At 48.8% G+C, this 16,202-nt stretch overlaps 6 protein-coding genes across 8 annotated transcripts; 2 read left to right on the forward strand and 4 right to left on the reverse strand.

The window, feature by feature from the left end:
• Position 1: 1 nt before the first annotated feature.
• Positions 2–876, reverse strand: TrAtP1_003718 (uncharacterized protein; the record flags this gene model as incomplete). The annotated part of the gene is made up of 3 exons (XM_014088114.2): positions 2–379; positions 466–534; positions 619–876. 3 exons carry the CDS (start codon positions 874–876, stop codon positions 2–4), a joined length of 705 nt encoding a protein of 234 aa, XP_013943589.1.
• Positions 877–3,455: 2,579 nt separating this feature from the next.
• Positions 3,456–8,155, forward strand: TrAtP1_003719 (uncharacterized protein). The gene is made up of 5 exons (XM_014087360.2): positions 3,456–4,398; positions 4,468–4,695; positions 4,837–5,093; positions 5,153–7,328; positions 7,382–8,155. The coding sequence occupies exons 3-5, from the start codon at positions 4,982–4,984 to the stop codon at positions 7,704–7,706; spliced, it is 2,613 nt and encodes an 870-aa protein (XP_013942835.2). The 5' UTR covers positions 3,456–4,398; positions 4,468–4,695; positions 4,837–4,981; the 3' UTR covers positions 7,707–8,155.
• Positions 8,156–9,679, reverse strand: TrAtP1_003720 (60S ribosomal protein uL24). The gene is made up of 3 exons (XM_014088115.2): positions 9,570–9,679; positions 9,392–9,504; positions 8,156–9,318 (listed from the first exon to the last, which is right to left on the reverse strand). Exons 1-3 carry the CDS (start codon positions 9,586–9,588, stop codon positions 9,040–9,042), a joined length of 411 nt encoding a protein of 136 aa, XP_013943590.1. The 5' UTR covers positions 9,589–9,679; the 3' UTR covers positions 8,156–9,039.
• A 230-nt stretch (positions 9,680–9,909) lies between these two features.
• TrAtP1_003721 (uncharacterized protein) lies at positions 9,910–11,147 on the reverse strand. The gene is made up of 4 exons (XM_014088116.2): positions 10,854–11,147; positions 10,714–10,783; positions 10,204–10,654; positions 9,910–10,143 (listed from the first exon to the last, which is right to left on the reverse strand). The coding sequence occupies exons 1-4, from the start codon at positions 11,099–11,101 to the stop codon at positions 10,094–10,096; spliced, it is 819 nt and encodes a 272-aa protein (XP_013943591.1). The 5' UTR covers positions 11,102–11,147; the 3' UTR covers positions 9,910–10,093.
• A 328-nt stretch (positions 11,148–11,475) lies between these two features.
• On the reverse strand, positions 11,476–13,817 carry TrAtP1_003722 (uncharacterized protein). Of its 2 annotated transcripts, XM_066112007.1 has the most exons (4): positions 13,648–13,817; positions 13,168–13,364; positions 12,671–13,106; positions 11,476–12,616 (listed from the first exon to the last, which is right to left on the reverse strand). In XM_066112007.1, exons 1-4 carry the CDS (start codon positions 13,674–13,676, stop codon positions 11,692–11,694), a joined length of 1,587 nt encoding a protein of 528 aa, XP_065968089.1. In that variant the 5' UTR covers positions 13,677–13,817; the 3' UTR covers positions 11,476–11,691. The 2 variants fall into 2 exon arrangements, with proteins under 2 accessions (XP_065968089.1, XP_013943592.2); XM_014088117.2 differs by having other exon boundaries at positions 13,168–13,817.
• Positions 13,818–14,518: 701 nt separating this feature from the next.
• TrAtP1_003723 (uncharacterized protein) lies at positions 14,519–16,185 on the forward strand. 2 transcript variants are annotated; one of them, XM_014088216.2, is made up of 3 exons: positions 14,519–15,251; positions 15,312–15,721; positions 15,776–16,185. In XM_014088216.2, the coding sequence occupies exons 1-3, from the start codon at positions 14,793–14,795 to the stop codon at positions 15,861–15,863; spliced, it is 957 nt and encodes a 318-aa protein (XP_013943691.2). In that variant the 5' UTR covers positions 14,519–14,792; the 3' UTR covers positions 15,864–16,185. The 2 variants fall into 2 exon arrangements, with proteins under 2 accessions (XP_013943691.2, XP_065968090.1); XM_066112008.1 differs by having other exon boundaries at positions 15,312–16,185.
• Positions 16,186–16,202: the final 17 nt, after the last annotated feature.

The following is a 16,202-nucleotide window of genomic DNA, read 5'->3' on the forward strand; positions in this document are numbered from 1 at the left end:
ATTAAACCCTGACGGTAGTATCGCCGCCCATCTCGCCGCTCATCTCCCGTGAAGTTACTCCGCGTCGCAATAATCCAAGGCCCTGAGTATCGACATTGGCATCCGTACCGTTGAGCTTCTCTGCCCGACCATTCAAGACAGCTTCTGGCAGCTGGGCGGAACGCACGCCACCATCATTCCCAGGCACTGAGCCAAGCTGGTATTGCTGAGAAGAAGCTTGCTCTTCAAGAAGGTCGTGGATGTGGTCGTTGAGCCAGAGGCCTTTGAGCAGCTCAAAGGGCATATCCTTGGCGCCGGAGATGACCCTTTTGCAAGTGGGCTTGCCACAGAAGCAGTCGAATGGCTGAGCCATGTCCCATTCAGTTGAGGGGTAAAAAAACTATAACAAGTAGAACAATCAGGATAAACAATTCCGAATCCGTATCATGATGGTGGTGGAGCAATGATGAATATGGCGTTACTAACTGTAAGTTCATCTCCAGGACGGAGGCCCTTGGGGCCAGCCACAATCCTCATGCTCCCCATATCAAAGTGCTGCAAGTAAACATTAACAGCCAAACTTGTTATTAGATCTCGTGACAGGTCTTGTTCACTATCCCAATGATTGGCTCAACTGACAAGAGATGGCTCGCAAGAGTGGTTAATGTAGAGCAAGTCGCTGTTGAGATTCAGGTGCTCATCCTTCCCCATCTGCACCGTAGCGTAGGTCGCCTTGTCGGCCACATCGCAAGGAGGAAACTCAAATTTGGCGAACAGGCCAAATGGCGGCACAGTCACTTTTGAAAGGCTCTTGGTCATGAAGTCGGCTCCGCTGACGACGACATCTTGGACGTCGGGGTGGGAGGGCTGTTTCCAGTACGGCTTGAGAGGCGCCATTGCGGGAGTATCGTAAGTTTGGGGCTAATTACACAGAAAGGAGAGTGCCAAACGGAGATAGTATGTAAGGAGAAGAGATACAACGAGAATGACTTTTGGGGTCAAGAAACAATGGCGGTGTCGGATACGGGTGGGTTTATGGCTGAGTGATTAAGCAGTCAGCTAACCTTGTATCATCTAGCAGTCTAGCCAAAAGTCAATTTCCGTCTCGCAACTTGGCGGACCACCAAAGTATTTATAAACCAGATTTCCCCTGTCTATGATGTATTTAGCCCCGAGTGATCCATCCGCTCTCAGCTTCAGCTCCCGGGCAATCCTACGCAGCTGTCAATCTACCGCGGGCCGTAGAACTGGCTCGGTTCCTCCCTCCAACGTCTTGGTTGCCGAGGACAAAGTCAGCGGCTCCACGCGGAGGTTCCACAAGCACCATCTTCGTACAGTAGCTTCACAACGTCTCCAGCACTAGGGCAGCTAATGACAGGTAACGGCGGGGTAGCATCAGGCGAAGGAGGCTTTTTCGCGATCCATTTGTCCTTTGGAGGTGCGGGGACCTCTTACATGCTCGGCTGTCGACAAGAGCCTATCAAAAGCTAGTGTGTAACCTAAATTGGTAACGGAAAGAGATGTCTGGTGGCACAAGGGATTTGGCAATGGCGGGATTAGGACATGTAGCATTAATTGATCTCTTTAAACCAGTGCTGCACACCTCTCTCTATAGCACAAAGCAGCCTACCTAGGTACTGTCTAAGCCCCCCCGGGTTCAATTCTTTTCTCCAGTGGGGTATCTAACACGCAGTTATTGGGTACTAGTAGTTGTGATTACAGCTATGGTATAAATTAGCGCATCTAATCTGTATTGGTATGGATCTTTGGCATGTGAAACTGTCCAATCCAAAATAGCAGCTATGGCAGCCATGGCAGCAATTTGCACCTGAACTCACGAGATACTGTGAAATGGCTCTAGATGCATGGACGGCAATCTACAAACTTCAATACAATGGCAATTATGCTACCAATTACTCACTTCTTTACGTAAATTCCTCAACTACCCAAGAATTCTTCAGTTTCCAGCTGCTACGACTAACAAATACCATACACGCTCCAGAGTTCGCTCCCTGAGCTATATAGCAAAGCCGCGAATTTGAAGAGCAATTTCGCGACCACTACAATTTTTTTTCCACATATTTCTCAAAGTCAAAAAGCTTGATGCTACATCCTTAAAATAGAAGCAGAGAAGAAATTTGAATGCTTCATTGATTTGAGACGGCTGATAGCCATTTCGGTAAAGTGTGACAGCCGGCGCACACTTGACAATAGCAAGGGCTTTTTACCTAAATTGCTATTGAATGCAGGTATTTTTTCACTTTATTTTTCTTTGCTTTCTCACTCGATCAAATTTTTCGCCCACTCCATTGACCTCTTTGCCTAAAATCTTTTTCGTGTCTGCACATCTTGCAGCAAAATCGCCTCAAAGTTTTTTTTTTTTTTTTTTTTTTGTGGATGCCTTGGTAGCCGTCAAGTAGGCTTGAACGATCTTTAGTATCATCAACGAGTAATGAGAATGTGTATGACTCGAGCGTATCTGGTTCTCTTGTTCTCGTTTGTTAACAGTACGGTCATAGGTGATAGAATTAGTGAGAGCAACACTCTGTGGTTACAAATGCGACTGGTTGGCTCTGGGGCATCTAGATATTGAGTACATGTGCTTTAGGCTTGACAGATTCAAGCATTCTTCCAGAAGACTTTTATCACCAATAGATCGCAAGGTGTGTTTATGGCATAGTCTACCTGGCTTGACCGGTGGAATGAGGAATTGATGTTGAATCTCAAGCTTTTAGAGCGGTGACTGGGAGCTTGATCTAGTTTCTTGGCTTTTTTTTTTTTTTTGTCGCAGAATGGCATATGAAGCATATTATTGGACTTGACAATATACTTTAGCTTCCATCTCAATCATGACTACAGTCATATAGTGTCTCGCTAGGTAATTTCTCATCTGCTACAAACACAAAGTCTGACATGTCTTTTCTGGAATAGCTAGGCCTGCCTTAGAATTAATTGGGGGGGACCTTTCCTACTAACGAATATCCTAAAATGATGGCAGCTATCGTGGGTTAATATATGGAGAATGTCGGCGTATAAATATGAACACTGACTGAGCGGCTACTATATTTGCGACCATGCACTGTTTTCTCGACTTGACGAGTATCTTGCATATGGACATTGCTTTAGGAACAATAGCTCCTCTACTAAGTTTCGGCAAGGCAGTAATGGGAAAGCTAGGCCACATAAGAGTGGCCGAGTGCTTGTGCTTTGAAAATCACCTCACTGGCAGCTTTCCTCTACGCGATCAAGGGAGTCATTGATAATGAATGGCATTTCGCCTAATTTGCTCATGCAGCTTCAATATTACCTCTACTTTGTATTCAAAAGCTAATGTCTTTATTTAGACTTGATCAAAGTGAGAAGATCGTGATAAATCAGCCCATCACGCGAGTCAATTTAAACTTGCTCATCTGAAGCTATTCATCGACTGTTTCATGTTGGCAAATTATAATCAGCTCACTCCTGCAGAGCCCTTACAGCAATTGGCCCATCAATGTACTCATTGGCTATTTGGGTCGTCAGCTACCGTTCAGAAAGCGTCGCTCGGTACTTCAAAGCCCACCCATTATACATACAAATATGTGGTCCACCAGGACCAGAATATCACGAACATGGAGGCAGCACAACTCAATTGACGTCTAAGAACCAAGTCACTGAATTTAGGTGCACCGGTTTGAGCAAGTTTTCTGAGATTTCCTTCAATTGCTTTTCCACGGGCAATCAATTCACAGCATTGTTATGTCTCCGGGGGTTGCAGGTCCGCCGAGCCGGCATGCGTCCAGCAGCCCGTCTCCACGATTGTTGATCAAGTAGGAAAAGCTTTGCTTGTAATATGAAACAAGCTATCACGTCTCCAGGCGTGTATAACGCGCAGCACCGGGGCAACGAGCAAAGACTCGCTTCGTGGTGTTTTTTTTTTCTCGGTAGGATATCAATTGGCCACCCACAGTTCCTTCTCCTCCATGCACTGCACTTCCCGTTCAAGTTCCTCAACCACACTGCGGCCAGATGCACTTTCCAGATATCTTCTGTTCTTCCAACAAGAAAACACTTCTTGTTTAACAACAGAGATTCTCGCTATTCAGCCGAGATTATTTTAATACACGTCATCTTTCTTGATTGACCATCATTTCTTGGTTCCTGCTCGACATCTCCTGCTCCACGTTGGCTCCTGCCCGCCGCCAGGTCCCTGACTTTCCATTTCAGTAGCATCCAAACGCTGATAATCGGCGCATCAGCGCCAAGTTTCTATCTATTTAGTCGGATACTGAGTTTCATGATCTTGATCTCCTTGATATTCTACGCTGACAAATATCAAGCGACGTCACCCGCCTTTCGCTTGAAGAACAGCTCCATGTGCCTCGCAGTTTCCCCGATCGATCGGCGCAGCTTCCTGCTTTAGCTCATCTCATCTCATTGGTAAGTACAGACTGGCTCGGCTATCCTCAAATACGTTCCTTCTCGCATATACTAACTCGGCTTTTGCAGATCTTGGAAGGTACCTGATCCTGGGTACCAAGGTAGGGCAGCTCATCGGTGCTCGTTTCGTGCTCGATTTGCTTTCTTCACACACCATTCCACTTCTACTCAACTTCAACTGCACTCTTTCGATCGCCAGACAGCTTCAGTTTCTTGCCGCTCGATCCCCTTCCTCTCGTTGGACGCCTGCTTTGTAAGGCTTTGTATGCATATTTGTGCTCACTTGGCACTCGTTTGGTAAGGCTATTCTTCCCTTTTTGCTCTGCAACTCTGTATGCACTTGTGGATGGCATTCTATTTCCTCTCTTTCCTACCTGCAGCTGCAGAGTTCTATCTCCTTTTGCCTACGATTTGCTAATCGCATACTCGCCAGAACAGATTCCAGCTACAACTGTGCTTGTTCCGACTTGCACTCATCTGCGACTACTTTCTTCGCGACTTCTACTGTTCCTCATTTCTGTTGCTTCCCTCGCTTGGGAAGATTTTCCTATTTGCATTTTCTGCCGTCGTTTTGAAACCAGCAATGGCCGTCCAAACCTATACGCCTCACGAGCTTCTCCGTCTTAAGAAGGCACCTGTCGGGAGAGGACTATACGGCCAGCTCCAAGCGAAGCTTCGCCAAGATCAAGACCTTGGTAAAATCCTCTCTTGCAGATACTCTAGTGCCTTTGCTAACCGGCTGGAATCACTTTAGGCGAAGTATTACGACTGCCTCTTGAACGCTCACTTCCTCACATCATGGAAGAGCCAACTAAGATCTCTGGCGGTGTGGATAATTCTTCTCCTCGTCGTGGAGAAGGGGCTAGACAGCTAGATGGTACTGAGTCTGAATGGAGATACCGTGGCCGCACTGGTTCAGATGCCGTCGGAGCACAGCCCATCTCTGCGCCGGCTGGCTTAGCTGCTCAGAAAGATGAAGGTTTCCAACGATTCTACCGAGCAGTTGTGTCGCCGACTCATGTTCGAGTTACAGCAGGTGGTCGCATAGTACCAAATACACGAGGTTCTCCATCACCCACAGCTAGGTGGCCCAGAGAAAAATCTCCCATGGAGGCAGCTACCAACAACAGTCACCAACCCAGCCGAGAGTCTCTCCAGCAAGGCCAGTTTGCTATGCCGCAGCCCTTTGGCTTTTTCCCTCCGCATGCTATGATTCCGAGCTTCGCTCCTGGAATGGTACCTATGCCAACAGGACCAGCCCCGTATCCTGTTATGCCCTGGCATGTAGGGTTCAATATTGGCGGAGCCATGGGAATGGCTCCTCACCCCATGAGCCATGTTCCAGGTCTCGTGGCAGTGCCGCCGCCACCGCCGAACTCAGCAAATAATGACCGGCAAAGTGAAACTGGGACTTCGGAGAACGCAACACCAACTCGGGTTGTTGCCTCTGACCATTGCGATCCAACACGGCCTCATATCCACAATGGACAATGGATGGTGCCCTCTGGAAGTTCTTTTCACCCCTATGCCTTGGGACCACATCACGGATTCTTGGGACCCCCAATGTTGTCACCCATGGCAGCTGGCCAGAGGTTTATCCCCAGTCATATTATGTCTCCTTTGTCTCAGAGCAATGGACAGATGCCCCAAGCTCAGGCAGCTGGCGTGCCGCTTCCCATGCAGCCATACCCTACGGCACCGAATTTTGCCCTCTCTGCTGGACAACATCAGTCCTCTATCCGAGCCAGCCAGATAACCAAGAGACAACTTTCGGTGCTTCGAGCTTCTCTCAAGTGGACGGAGGACCAGTTACAATACAACAAGCATCAGATTGATGAGCGAACCATGGAACTTCATGCGCAGTCGTTGCGTCACTCCATCGAGCACTTTGAGAAGATTCAAGATGAACAGGCTGCCAATGAAAACAGAGGCCTTACAAAGGATCAATCGCAGGACGAGTTAAGTGGTTCAGCATCCGCAGACGATGATCAGTCAAAATCTCCAGTGACCAGTAGCAGCGCAAAGCCAGAAAACAGCGCCGACAGCTTTTCCAGTCTCCCTGACGAAGCCTCGATTGTGCGAACTGACAAGGGAAAGCCAAAAAGCCAGAGAATTGTCTTCCCTTCTAACCATGACGGTGCTAGCATTCAAGCTGCCCCTAAAGTACAGTCTTTGGGTGCAGCCGATGAAACTAGTGCCAGCAAGAAATCATCAGCTTTGCCTGTCACTGCGGCGCTGGCTCCTCCATTTCACCCTCGCGCAGTAGAAACTCAATCTGCCAGGGACGAATTGCCTCGTTCTGTCAATATTCGACCCATGTATGAGGAGAGTGTGTCTCCCAAGCCTTATCTTGTGGGAGAGCTGCCCCCTGGGATGAGCGCTGAGCAAGCTCGGGACACAGATTACGTTTACCCTCGACAATTGACTGAGGACGAACTCCGAGCTCGTCACATGTACTGGGGCGACGCTCCTCACCATCTCCAAAGTGGCCTTCCCAAGTTTGATGGCAAGGACTTTTATCCACCTTCGCCAGACAGCAGTCAATCTCCCGACAACGACTCGGGCCTCAGTCGGAAATTTAAATCCGTCATGGCCAAAGTGACTGAGACTGCAAGCTGTGGCAGAAACGGTGAAACCGAGGGTGATCCTTTCCAATCGTCTCGACGTACTCCGCATCCATATGGGCGAGGTGCAATGGGTACCTCAACTGAATCCGGCTCATCTCAGAAATCCACGGCCCCCAGTCGAGATAGCGATATGCTGGTTGTTCATCGTTCCCGTCAAGATACAGGAAAGAAAGTCTATAACGGAAGTCGTCATGAGGTGACTGTAGCTGACAGTCCCAATGCTCGCTCTGAGAGCGACAGTCCCGACGAAAACGATGAGAAAAACATTGTGTTCAAAGGACGTAATTCTTTACGTCAAACTCGGTTCGTACATTACTCTCCTACACCGCGATTCGACTAACACAGAGTATTTATAGCTCAAGACCTCGCAGCTGCATCTGGCATGAGATGATGAAACGCGGTACCTCGAGTGGTAACGCAGTTCCCGGAACAGTTTCGTCTACCACAGCTCAAGGCGTTCTGCCTCACTATAGCGGCCACGCCACTGCATCTCTTGCGCCTACAGCCACCAATATCAACTCTGCTCCCCGAGAGCAAGCCAGTAAATCGGGAAATTCCAATGAAGGCGGATCGGTGAACTCCGTGGTGGAGAGACAGATTGAAAACAGACCTCCTGGAGACGGCAAGCTCAATACATATCTAGGCGTTCAAGGATCGAAAAAGCGGTCTTCGGCGATTTGAGAACACGACAGTACGGCTTCATAGTACTGCAGAGAGCAGCTCAATCAAGATTCAGCAGAATCATCTCTTATAATGAGCACATTTACGGATTGTATGAATACCTATCATGAAGATTACGAGATTTCGGCATTATTTCCTTTCGACTTTGTTACCGCCTTCTTTATCAACGATGAATCACCTGAGAATAATACCATGTCAATCTCGGCATTTATTCGTGGCCAAAAGGAGCGGTAAAATTATTGCTTTTTAACAGACTCAGGGCGCGTCGCTTATTGTTAGAGTTCCTTTGTATGATAGATGTAATACGTTGGCATGTAAATAATCATGAGGCTATGTTCAGCCGTGGGAGGTTTTGTACAGAGTATAGTTTGCTACAGGTAGAAATGGTGTTTTCTTCAGTGGCCGGCCAACTGCTAACACGCAGGTAATTTGGCCTTTGGGGGAATCTCATTTTGCTTATAATCAATAATATTGCTTTTGCTTTCCTAAATATCTTTTGTCTTTTGGCTCCAAATCAAGTATGATCAAGGAAGCAGACCAGTAATGATAAAGAAGATGTCTAACCTAGGTACGTACTCACAGGTGTGTACTAGTGAATTTATCCGCACTGTGTCTTGTTCGACAACCCGAGATGCACGTAGCATCGTCAAGCAACTGCTCCAAACAGCTTGTCTACGATTTGTTCCTTACTATCAAATTTCTAACTTCGTTGCAGAGAAGGCAAGCAGAAATCTTCAGCAAGCGATAGAGACTCGTGGTATGAGTCTCAGTCGGGGTTTATTCTTCGCCAGTCGTATACCTCGAAAACCATCAGTCATTGTGGTCGACGCGGAGATTATCTAGCGGGATTCACATCATACTACGAAGCGAGCAACCGACCTACCTGTTGATATGCCGCATCTTGCTTCACTCTTCAAGAGCTTCAAAAGCCAAGACTCATGGCAGTCTACAAAGGCCGGGTTGTGACAGCCCCTCGACAAGAGTATGTCAAGTTCACAATGTCTCATCGAGACAGTAGCAGAAAGAAAGTAGAGAGGGGACACAAAGCTTCGGGAAACACCTCCCATGGAGCATTTCACACAACAAGTTGGTGAAACGGCCATTGAGAATCGTAAAATTCTCGATTCATCTACCCTGCTGATGAACGCCGGACCTGCAGGGTGGTCTCGGGTATCGCTAAAAAAACGCCGGATCAAATGCCCATTCCCTTGTTCCCGTCATTGTGCCATGGATGCATCACATGGAAGAATTGTGTAAGCTGAAGAAAAAAAATTATTCACCTCCATCGTCCCGTTCCCTTTTTTGGTTTTTTGTTGTCCAAGTGGTTCTGCATTTAAGCAGAGACCTTGTTGGGAGCGCGGAGCTCACGGCCAACCTTGGAGCGGGCCAGGATGCTCTCACGGTCCTTGTCAAGCTTGAGCTTGGTGACGACGACGTTGGAGGGGTGGATGCCCAGAGGGACGCTCTGCCCGCTGGCCTTGTCGCGGGTGACACGCTCGACGTGGATCACGTACTTGAGACGGTAGACGGAGGTGACCTTGCCCTCGCGGCCTTTGTTAGAGCCACGGACGATGGTGACCTCGTCGTCCTTGCGGATGGGGATGCTGCGGACCTATTGGCGCGAAAATGTTAGTTTTTTTTTTTTTCGCGGAAATTTTCTCTTTTGTTTGGTAGGTTCAACATACGTTGTACTTCTCACGGAGCTCCTTGCTGAGAGGGGCGCTCATGATGGTACGGCGCTCGCCAGAGCCAGCCTTGAAGTGAGCACGGCGGCTCTTGCTTCGGGAAGAGTGAAGGTCTGTTGTATTTTTGTTAATTCAAAGTATTCTACCAATTAAGTTTGGATATGAAAGCTAAACTCACTCTTGTTCAGCTTGACCATTTTGGCGGTTGGATTTTTGGCGACGAGGAAATCCTGTTGTCTGGCGTTGGGTGATGAGGAGAGAAGAGAAGAAAAAAAAAATCTCCAGCACAAAATCGGCGTTTGGAAAATTGGTCGTCAAATTGGTGGGCGACGGTTTTGGCGGGCTGTGGATATGCACGTGATTTGGTCTGCCCTATGTGACGCTTAGCCTTTGGAGGCGATAGTCTCTAAAAGAGCGTACTTAGTCATTTTGAGTGTGCTAATGGCAGATCGCCTGCAATTAGAGATGCGAGATAAGCTATTGAGATAGAGTCTGTAAGGGGTCTGCAACTGGCGTTTATGAGCGGAATACGGGTTTGTTTATTTTGTACGCTAGCTATGTATGTTTTTGCTTCCATTTAGTAATAATATACAGTTTTTTTATTTTAAACTCCTCGGTCGTCTATGCATCATATCGTCATAGAGAGGCCGCAACGCCGCCTGGAAAGTATGTGTTATACAAGGCATAGATCTTCAAGGCCATTTAGTTGGAGGCAGGAGGGGTGAATCTGCCATTGTTGTCATATCTCGCTTCTACTTGAAGTCAGTAACCGAAAATGGACGGAGATGGGTCGAGGTGTCGTAAAAACTTACTAAAGAATGTATAGTTCAAGGTTACGGTTTCGACGCCCTTCATGTTGACATCGTTCAACAGGTCGGGATCCAAGTAGAAGAATACAGGCATATCAACCGTCTCGCCAGCGTTTAATCTCTGCTCTTCAAAGCAGAAGCACTGGATCTTGCTAAAGTAGCCTGCACATTGGCCCGGCGTTACGCTGTATGTTGCCACGCCAATGATGTCTTTATCGCCGAGGTTCGTCGCCTTGTAGAATGCCAGGGCCGTCTCGCCGGGCAGGACTCGGACCTCTCGCTGCTGGGGGACAAACTTCCATGGGAGGACGTCAGATACGGCAGCGTTGAAGGTGACTTTGATTCGCTTCGCAGAGGTGACGGGGACAAGGCGAGTGGAGAGGTCTTCGCCTTCGTCGCCGCCCAGGCCATAGGCGCGGATCGGTGTGCCTCCCCAGCCAGTGGTTTGGCATATCTGCAGCCAAATTAGCTCATTGATCCAATTCCATTGATGGCTTGAAATCTTTAACAAACCATTTTGTAGAGGGGCACAGCGCCGTATGCCAGGCCAAGAAAGCCAATTATCGCGCTGAGGGTCCAGTAGCTGCAGAACATATGAGCCTAGTCTTTCTCCACACGAATTGCCCGCTCAGACAAAGAAAAGTCTCCCATACGTTGAGGTCTTATTCTTTTCATTGTACTGCGCCCGAATGTTTTCCATATAGGCGTCATTCGCCTGCTGCCGAGGCGGCGTCTGGGGTTCTCGACGAGGTCTTGAGATGGAGAGATTGCGGCGGAACTCTGCGAAATTGGGTCGACGGCTCTGGGGCCGGGCATTCTGGCAGAAAAAGCAAGCCCATTGTGACGATGAGCTTGCTGTTCGTGGAGGACTGGTGCGCACAAGGCGCAATGCGTTGTTCATTTTTGCTGCGTTGCGATATTTGCAAACGGTTGAAGAGGTAGCAATTCTTCAATGTTACATGTAAGCTTGAATTTGGCGCTAACATCTCTAATCTGATAGCGCTCAGTGGCGTGACATCTCATGGTGGGGCAGCGGTTCGGCACGGGCTGAATTGGCTCCAGGAGTTCGACTCTACCAGGAATGCAATTAACACGTGCCCCATTGCTTTGATGTCTGATGTGGTCGAGTTCAATGATGGTAACGGTAGTCTGGATTAGAATGTCCTATGTTGGCGTTGTGGGCTAGCTAAAGAATTGGTGAAGCAGGCTGATATCGCCGAATGGGGCATCACATGTCAGACTTTCGTGAAATAGCCATATCCATAAACATTCATCTGTCGGTAGTTGAACTCAAGTTTTGGTATTTGTACTAATTACTATCTATTGTTAAATTTTAATGTTTGACTGTCAATCTTGGATCGCAGCATTGCTGGTCGTGTCGTCGTATCAATATGAAGCCCAGGCTAATCCATACGCAATGGGAATATCTCTAAAAAAAAAATAAAGATCAAAAAGAAAGAAGAAGACGCTTTTTCAACATCCATCAAGACTTTATGCCATTTTTTGACGTCCAAATCTCTTTTGGATGCCATTGGCAAGAGGTTTCACCACTTTCTGCCTTCCAGATTGTGCTAGCCTCTCAAGCACCTGGATGACGAACACTTGGATGGCCAGAATGATAAGTCGCAGTAGTTGGTCCAGCAACCCTAGCCTCGGAACCCTTCCACGACTATAGGTAGAGTCTCGCATCTCAAAGGGGAGCTTAGCACCCAGATGATCCTGAGCCACCTGCAAGCCGCTGGTGAAACCATCTTCGTGGAATCCATATCCGGTCCACGCACCGATATAGCTGATTCCTCTCCTGTCCTGTATGTAGCGCAGCATCTTTTGTGCACGCACAGCCGACGGAGTGTATAGAGGATGACTATAGCGAAAAGTCCCCTGGACTTTGCTTGGGTCAGGACGCTGGATGGGATTCAGAGTGACCAAAACGTCCCCAAATGGATTTCTTGGAATGTGCTGCAGGATGTTCATGTTATATGTCAAGCAGACCTTGTCCATCATGGCCTTTTTCGTAGAAGAAGAAGAAATTGTAAGAAAGTTCCAGCTTGACCATGCCTTCTTATTGCGTGGCATCAGCGACACATCTGAATGCAGCACTGCTTCGTTTTGTGATGTTTGAAAGCAAGACAAGATTGAGCGCTCCTGCTCTGTAGCAGAGGTACCGAGGATGGACAGCGCTTGGTCACCATGAGTCGCCAAGATGACATGGTCATATACTTCAGTCTTGCCATTTTCAAGATGTAAAAGAACGCGGCCGTGCGGGTCATTGGAGACGTTCTTGACTGCAGTTTTGAGAAACAGGTGATTAGACGGAAAGCCTTTCATAACCGCATCGATATATGATCGGGAGCCATTTTTCAGTGTAAGCCACTTTGGACGTAAGGCTATTGTTGATAGCAAGTGGTGGTTCCATCTACATCGACTGTCAGCATCAGGCTGGATGGCCAAAAGGGTGTGTTTGACTAACAGGAAGCGGACAAGCGTCGTCGCAGGAAACTCTAATGCGCACTTATCCGGACTGGCACTCCAGATGGCAGCCGTCATGGGTATCAGATAGTCGTCTCGGAAGCCATCCGAATAGCCTTCCCGCTCCAGGTATTCGCCAATGGTCAAGGTCTTGTGGACATGGTTCATCATGTGCTCTCCCCCATATCGCGGCTCATATTCCTCTTCGTCGATGAGCAGGTCTGGTGCAAATTGGCTAAAGCGAACAATGTCAAACAGCGTCCTCCACATCCTGGGAGAGAAGAGGTTTCTCTTTTGGCAGAAGATGCTGCCCAAGCTCGTGCTCGCCCATTCGAAGAGACCCCGATCTCGCGATACGCTAAAGGTCATCTCAGTGGGCTCGGTTGGCACTCCAGTGGCAGGCTTTCCGACCCGGCTGAGAAAATTGAGAAAATTGGCTGGACACAAGGTGAGCGTTTAGATCAAATAAAATACAATCGGTCGTCTCCATTGACTCACGGTATGTCGCGGTGTTCAGGACGATGAAGCCGGTGTCAACGTCCGTCGTGTACTTGCCAGCCTTCCACTGCACAGTGTTGGCGTGGCCGCCCAAGCGGTCTGCGGCCTCGTAGAGGTAGACATCGTGATACGTCCTGTTCAGGGCCCAGAGCGCCGCAATGCCCGAGCAGCCGCTGCCGACAATGGCCACTTTCTTCCTGGAGTATCTGTTAACGGAGTAGCTCATGGGAACGGCTTGTGTGTAAGTGGCGATGGATGAAGGTCAAGGCGAGGAACGGATCTTAAGGCTGGGAGAGGCTTCAGCTGCCCAAAAAAATAACCACCCAAGACCATTTGCACATGTCAGAGACTCGACCTGACAACGAACCAGGACAAGGGGGGAGGACCTGCCGGCGCCACCGATGGAACTCTGCATAAGTGTAGCGGCGCTGATTCGATGACACGGGAGTAGATAGCATGCAGGAGAATCAAACAACTCACACATGCCGCGGTTCTGCTCGCAGGGGCATCGTTACGTGCAGCAGTCTATGCTAGGAGGTACAGGTACAGGCACAGGTACAGGACAGGTACAGGAACTCGTTTCTGCGCCTGTGCTGATACACGCCAACGCAAGGGATCGGATCACCACAGGAACAGACAATCTGGCCACCGGGTCGGGGATTTTACAGGAGGCTCCTCTGCGCTTTATGTACTCCTAATGGGCTGCCGGGGTCCTGGACGATCGAGGACGCAAGCGGCTGAGCTAGCGCCACAGGTGGCTGGAGCTGGACGCTTTCAATTAACCTTGAATCTGCGACATTGCGACACTCTGCTCATGCTACCTCATATCTCGACGTAGGCGCCTACCAACGCTGTCTGGGCGTCTAGGCCAACGAGTTCGGCACAACTTGTCAGGGGCTGAGGAGTGGGTGGCAGATAGCAGCAGCCGGAATTAACAAGCTGGCCTGGCCCGCCAACGAGGCGATTACCATGCACGACTTGGCGCAGCGACCAGGATGCGATAACGCACTCGCATAAGACTCTAGGTACATACAGCAGAACTGTGGTCTGATGTACATACATGTAATTACGTGCCTCGACGTGGAGATCTGTCAGTGGAGCAAAAAATTCTGTTTGCCTCCATAATCACATGCTTTCAGCTGATGGAAATCAAAGGCCAACATCTCTGTCGGTCTGCCCTCGCTGTGGGCGGATCAGTCCACATTGTAACGAGACCGCTATGCGCCTTTGCAATTCTAACAGCAGCCGGTGGCTGGCATGTCGAGCACTCAACGGGATCGGGAAACGTAGGATTCGAATCTCCAATTCTTTAAAGCGCCGTGTAGGAAATCCTGCATCTCATTTACCCGGCATCTCAACTTTGCGCCATTGACAAGTCTAGACGCTTAGCCTTTATATTCTTCAGCCGGGAGAATCAACTTATGGAAGAAAGGAAGAAAAAAGCAAATTCTGCATGCAGCGGTGCAGAGATAATATCGCCTGGAGTGCACGGACCATTTGCTTACTAAGTCCCTCAGCCATGCTTTAGCCGTCATTTTGCGCTGAAATGGGCTCCGCTGCTTGGCAGTACTTTGATATGCGCTAAGACAAGGTACTCCGCTGTAGGCACCAAGCAGGGAGAGTACATGGCTGCCCGCAGCAAGACAGTACCCCCTCATATTGCCCAGCCCGACTTGTCTCGAAATTGGGTGCGTACGTACGATGACGGCGATTTCTACGGTCATCTGAGACGGCCATTTCTCAACAACGTCAAAAGAGCCAAGCAAAGCGCAGCACGCATCGCAAACTTCAACGCCATCGTCCCGAGTCTCCTTTTCTGCGAATCCATAGCGGGTTTTTCTTTTGATAGCCGTTCGTCTCTTCTCCGATTCATCTCCGCTGCTCCCCTTGCCTCGATAAGCAAGATGGCGAACCCTCTCGACACAGATGCTGGCTCGGAACTCTTCAGCTCCTACGAGGCCGAACTCAAGCTTGTACAGGCCGACCTGGCACAAAAGCTAGATCAGATACCTGATCTCACCGGCGAACCGCGCAAGGCTGCTGTCAGCCAAGCTGAGCGCGCCTTGGAGGAAGCAGATGAACTGGTATTATCGCCGTTGTATCAACACATAAACAGGGCTAATATTTCTCTCATGTGAATATAGCTGGGCCAAATGCGACTTGAAAAACAAAATATCCCGACATCTGCACGAGCCAAAGTTAACCAGCGCTTCCGCAACTACGAATCCGACATCGATGCGAGCCGCCGAAAGCTCACAAGTCTCTCCTCCAACCGCGCTGCTCTCTTCGGCTCGCGGTACACTGATGAGCCATCAGGAGACATCAACTTGGAACAACGACAACAGCTGCTGTCAGGAACCGAAAGACTCGACCGAAGCACGCAGCGGCTTTTATCTAGTCAGCGACTCGCCAACGAAACAGAGGCTATTGGAGCAGAAACCTTGGCCGACTTGCACCGTCAAGGTGAAGTCATTCGCCATACACATGATACTCTCTTGGACAGCGAAAATTATGTCGACCGCAGCGTCAAGACCTTGAGGGGGATGGCTCGGAGGTAACGTAATGTCCCACTGGCAATGGCAAAGCACAAGATATTGATGGTAAATAGCATGGCGACGAACCGAGTGATTACAATTTCCATCATTACCATCTTGGTGCTTTTGATCGTTGCCGTCATTTTCAGCAAGTTCCGATAAAGGCAAGGCTTTACCTGGAGTTATACGGGCGATCCGGAGTTTAATTAACTGGACTTACTGCTTGGCTTTCTTTTCTTTGCTTTTTGCACAATACAGACTTGCACATACAGATCATACGAGCACGGGTAGCAGCAGGGCAATAATTACAGTAATAATGGTTGACATAGCGTTGCAACCCTCTCTTCCTCAGCACGCCCTGTCGACGCTATATGATTTATGTCTATTGTGGTTGCACTTTTTTACACTATACAGGTTAAATAGAGCGTTTTCAGTGTCCAAAATCTCTCTTACACGAGCAAATTGTTCTCATTAGTACAGTCGTAAAGTCCTCATCCAATA

This window comes from Trichoderma atroviride, chromosome 2 (assembly GCF_020647795.1).
Source record: "Trichoderma atroviride chromosome 2, complete sequence".
Lineage (NCBI taxonomy): Eukaryota > Fungi > Ascomycota > Sordariomycetes > Hypocreales > Hypocreaceae > Trichoderma > Trichoderma atroviride.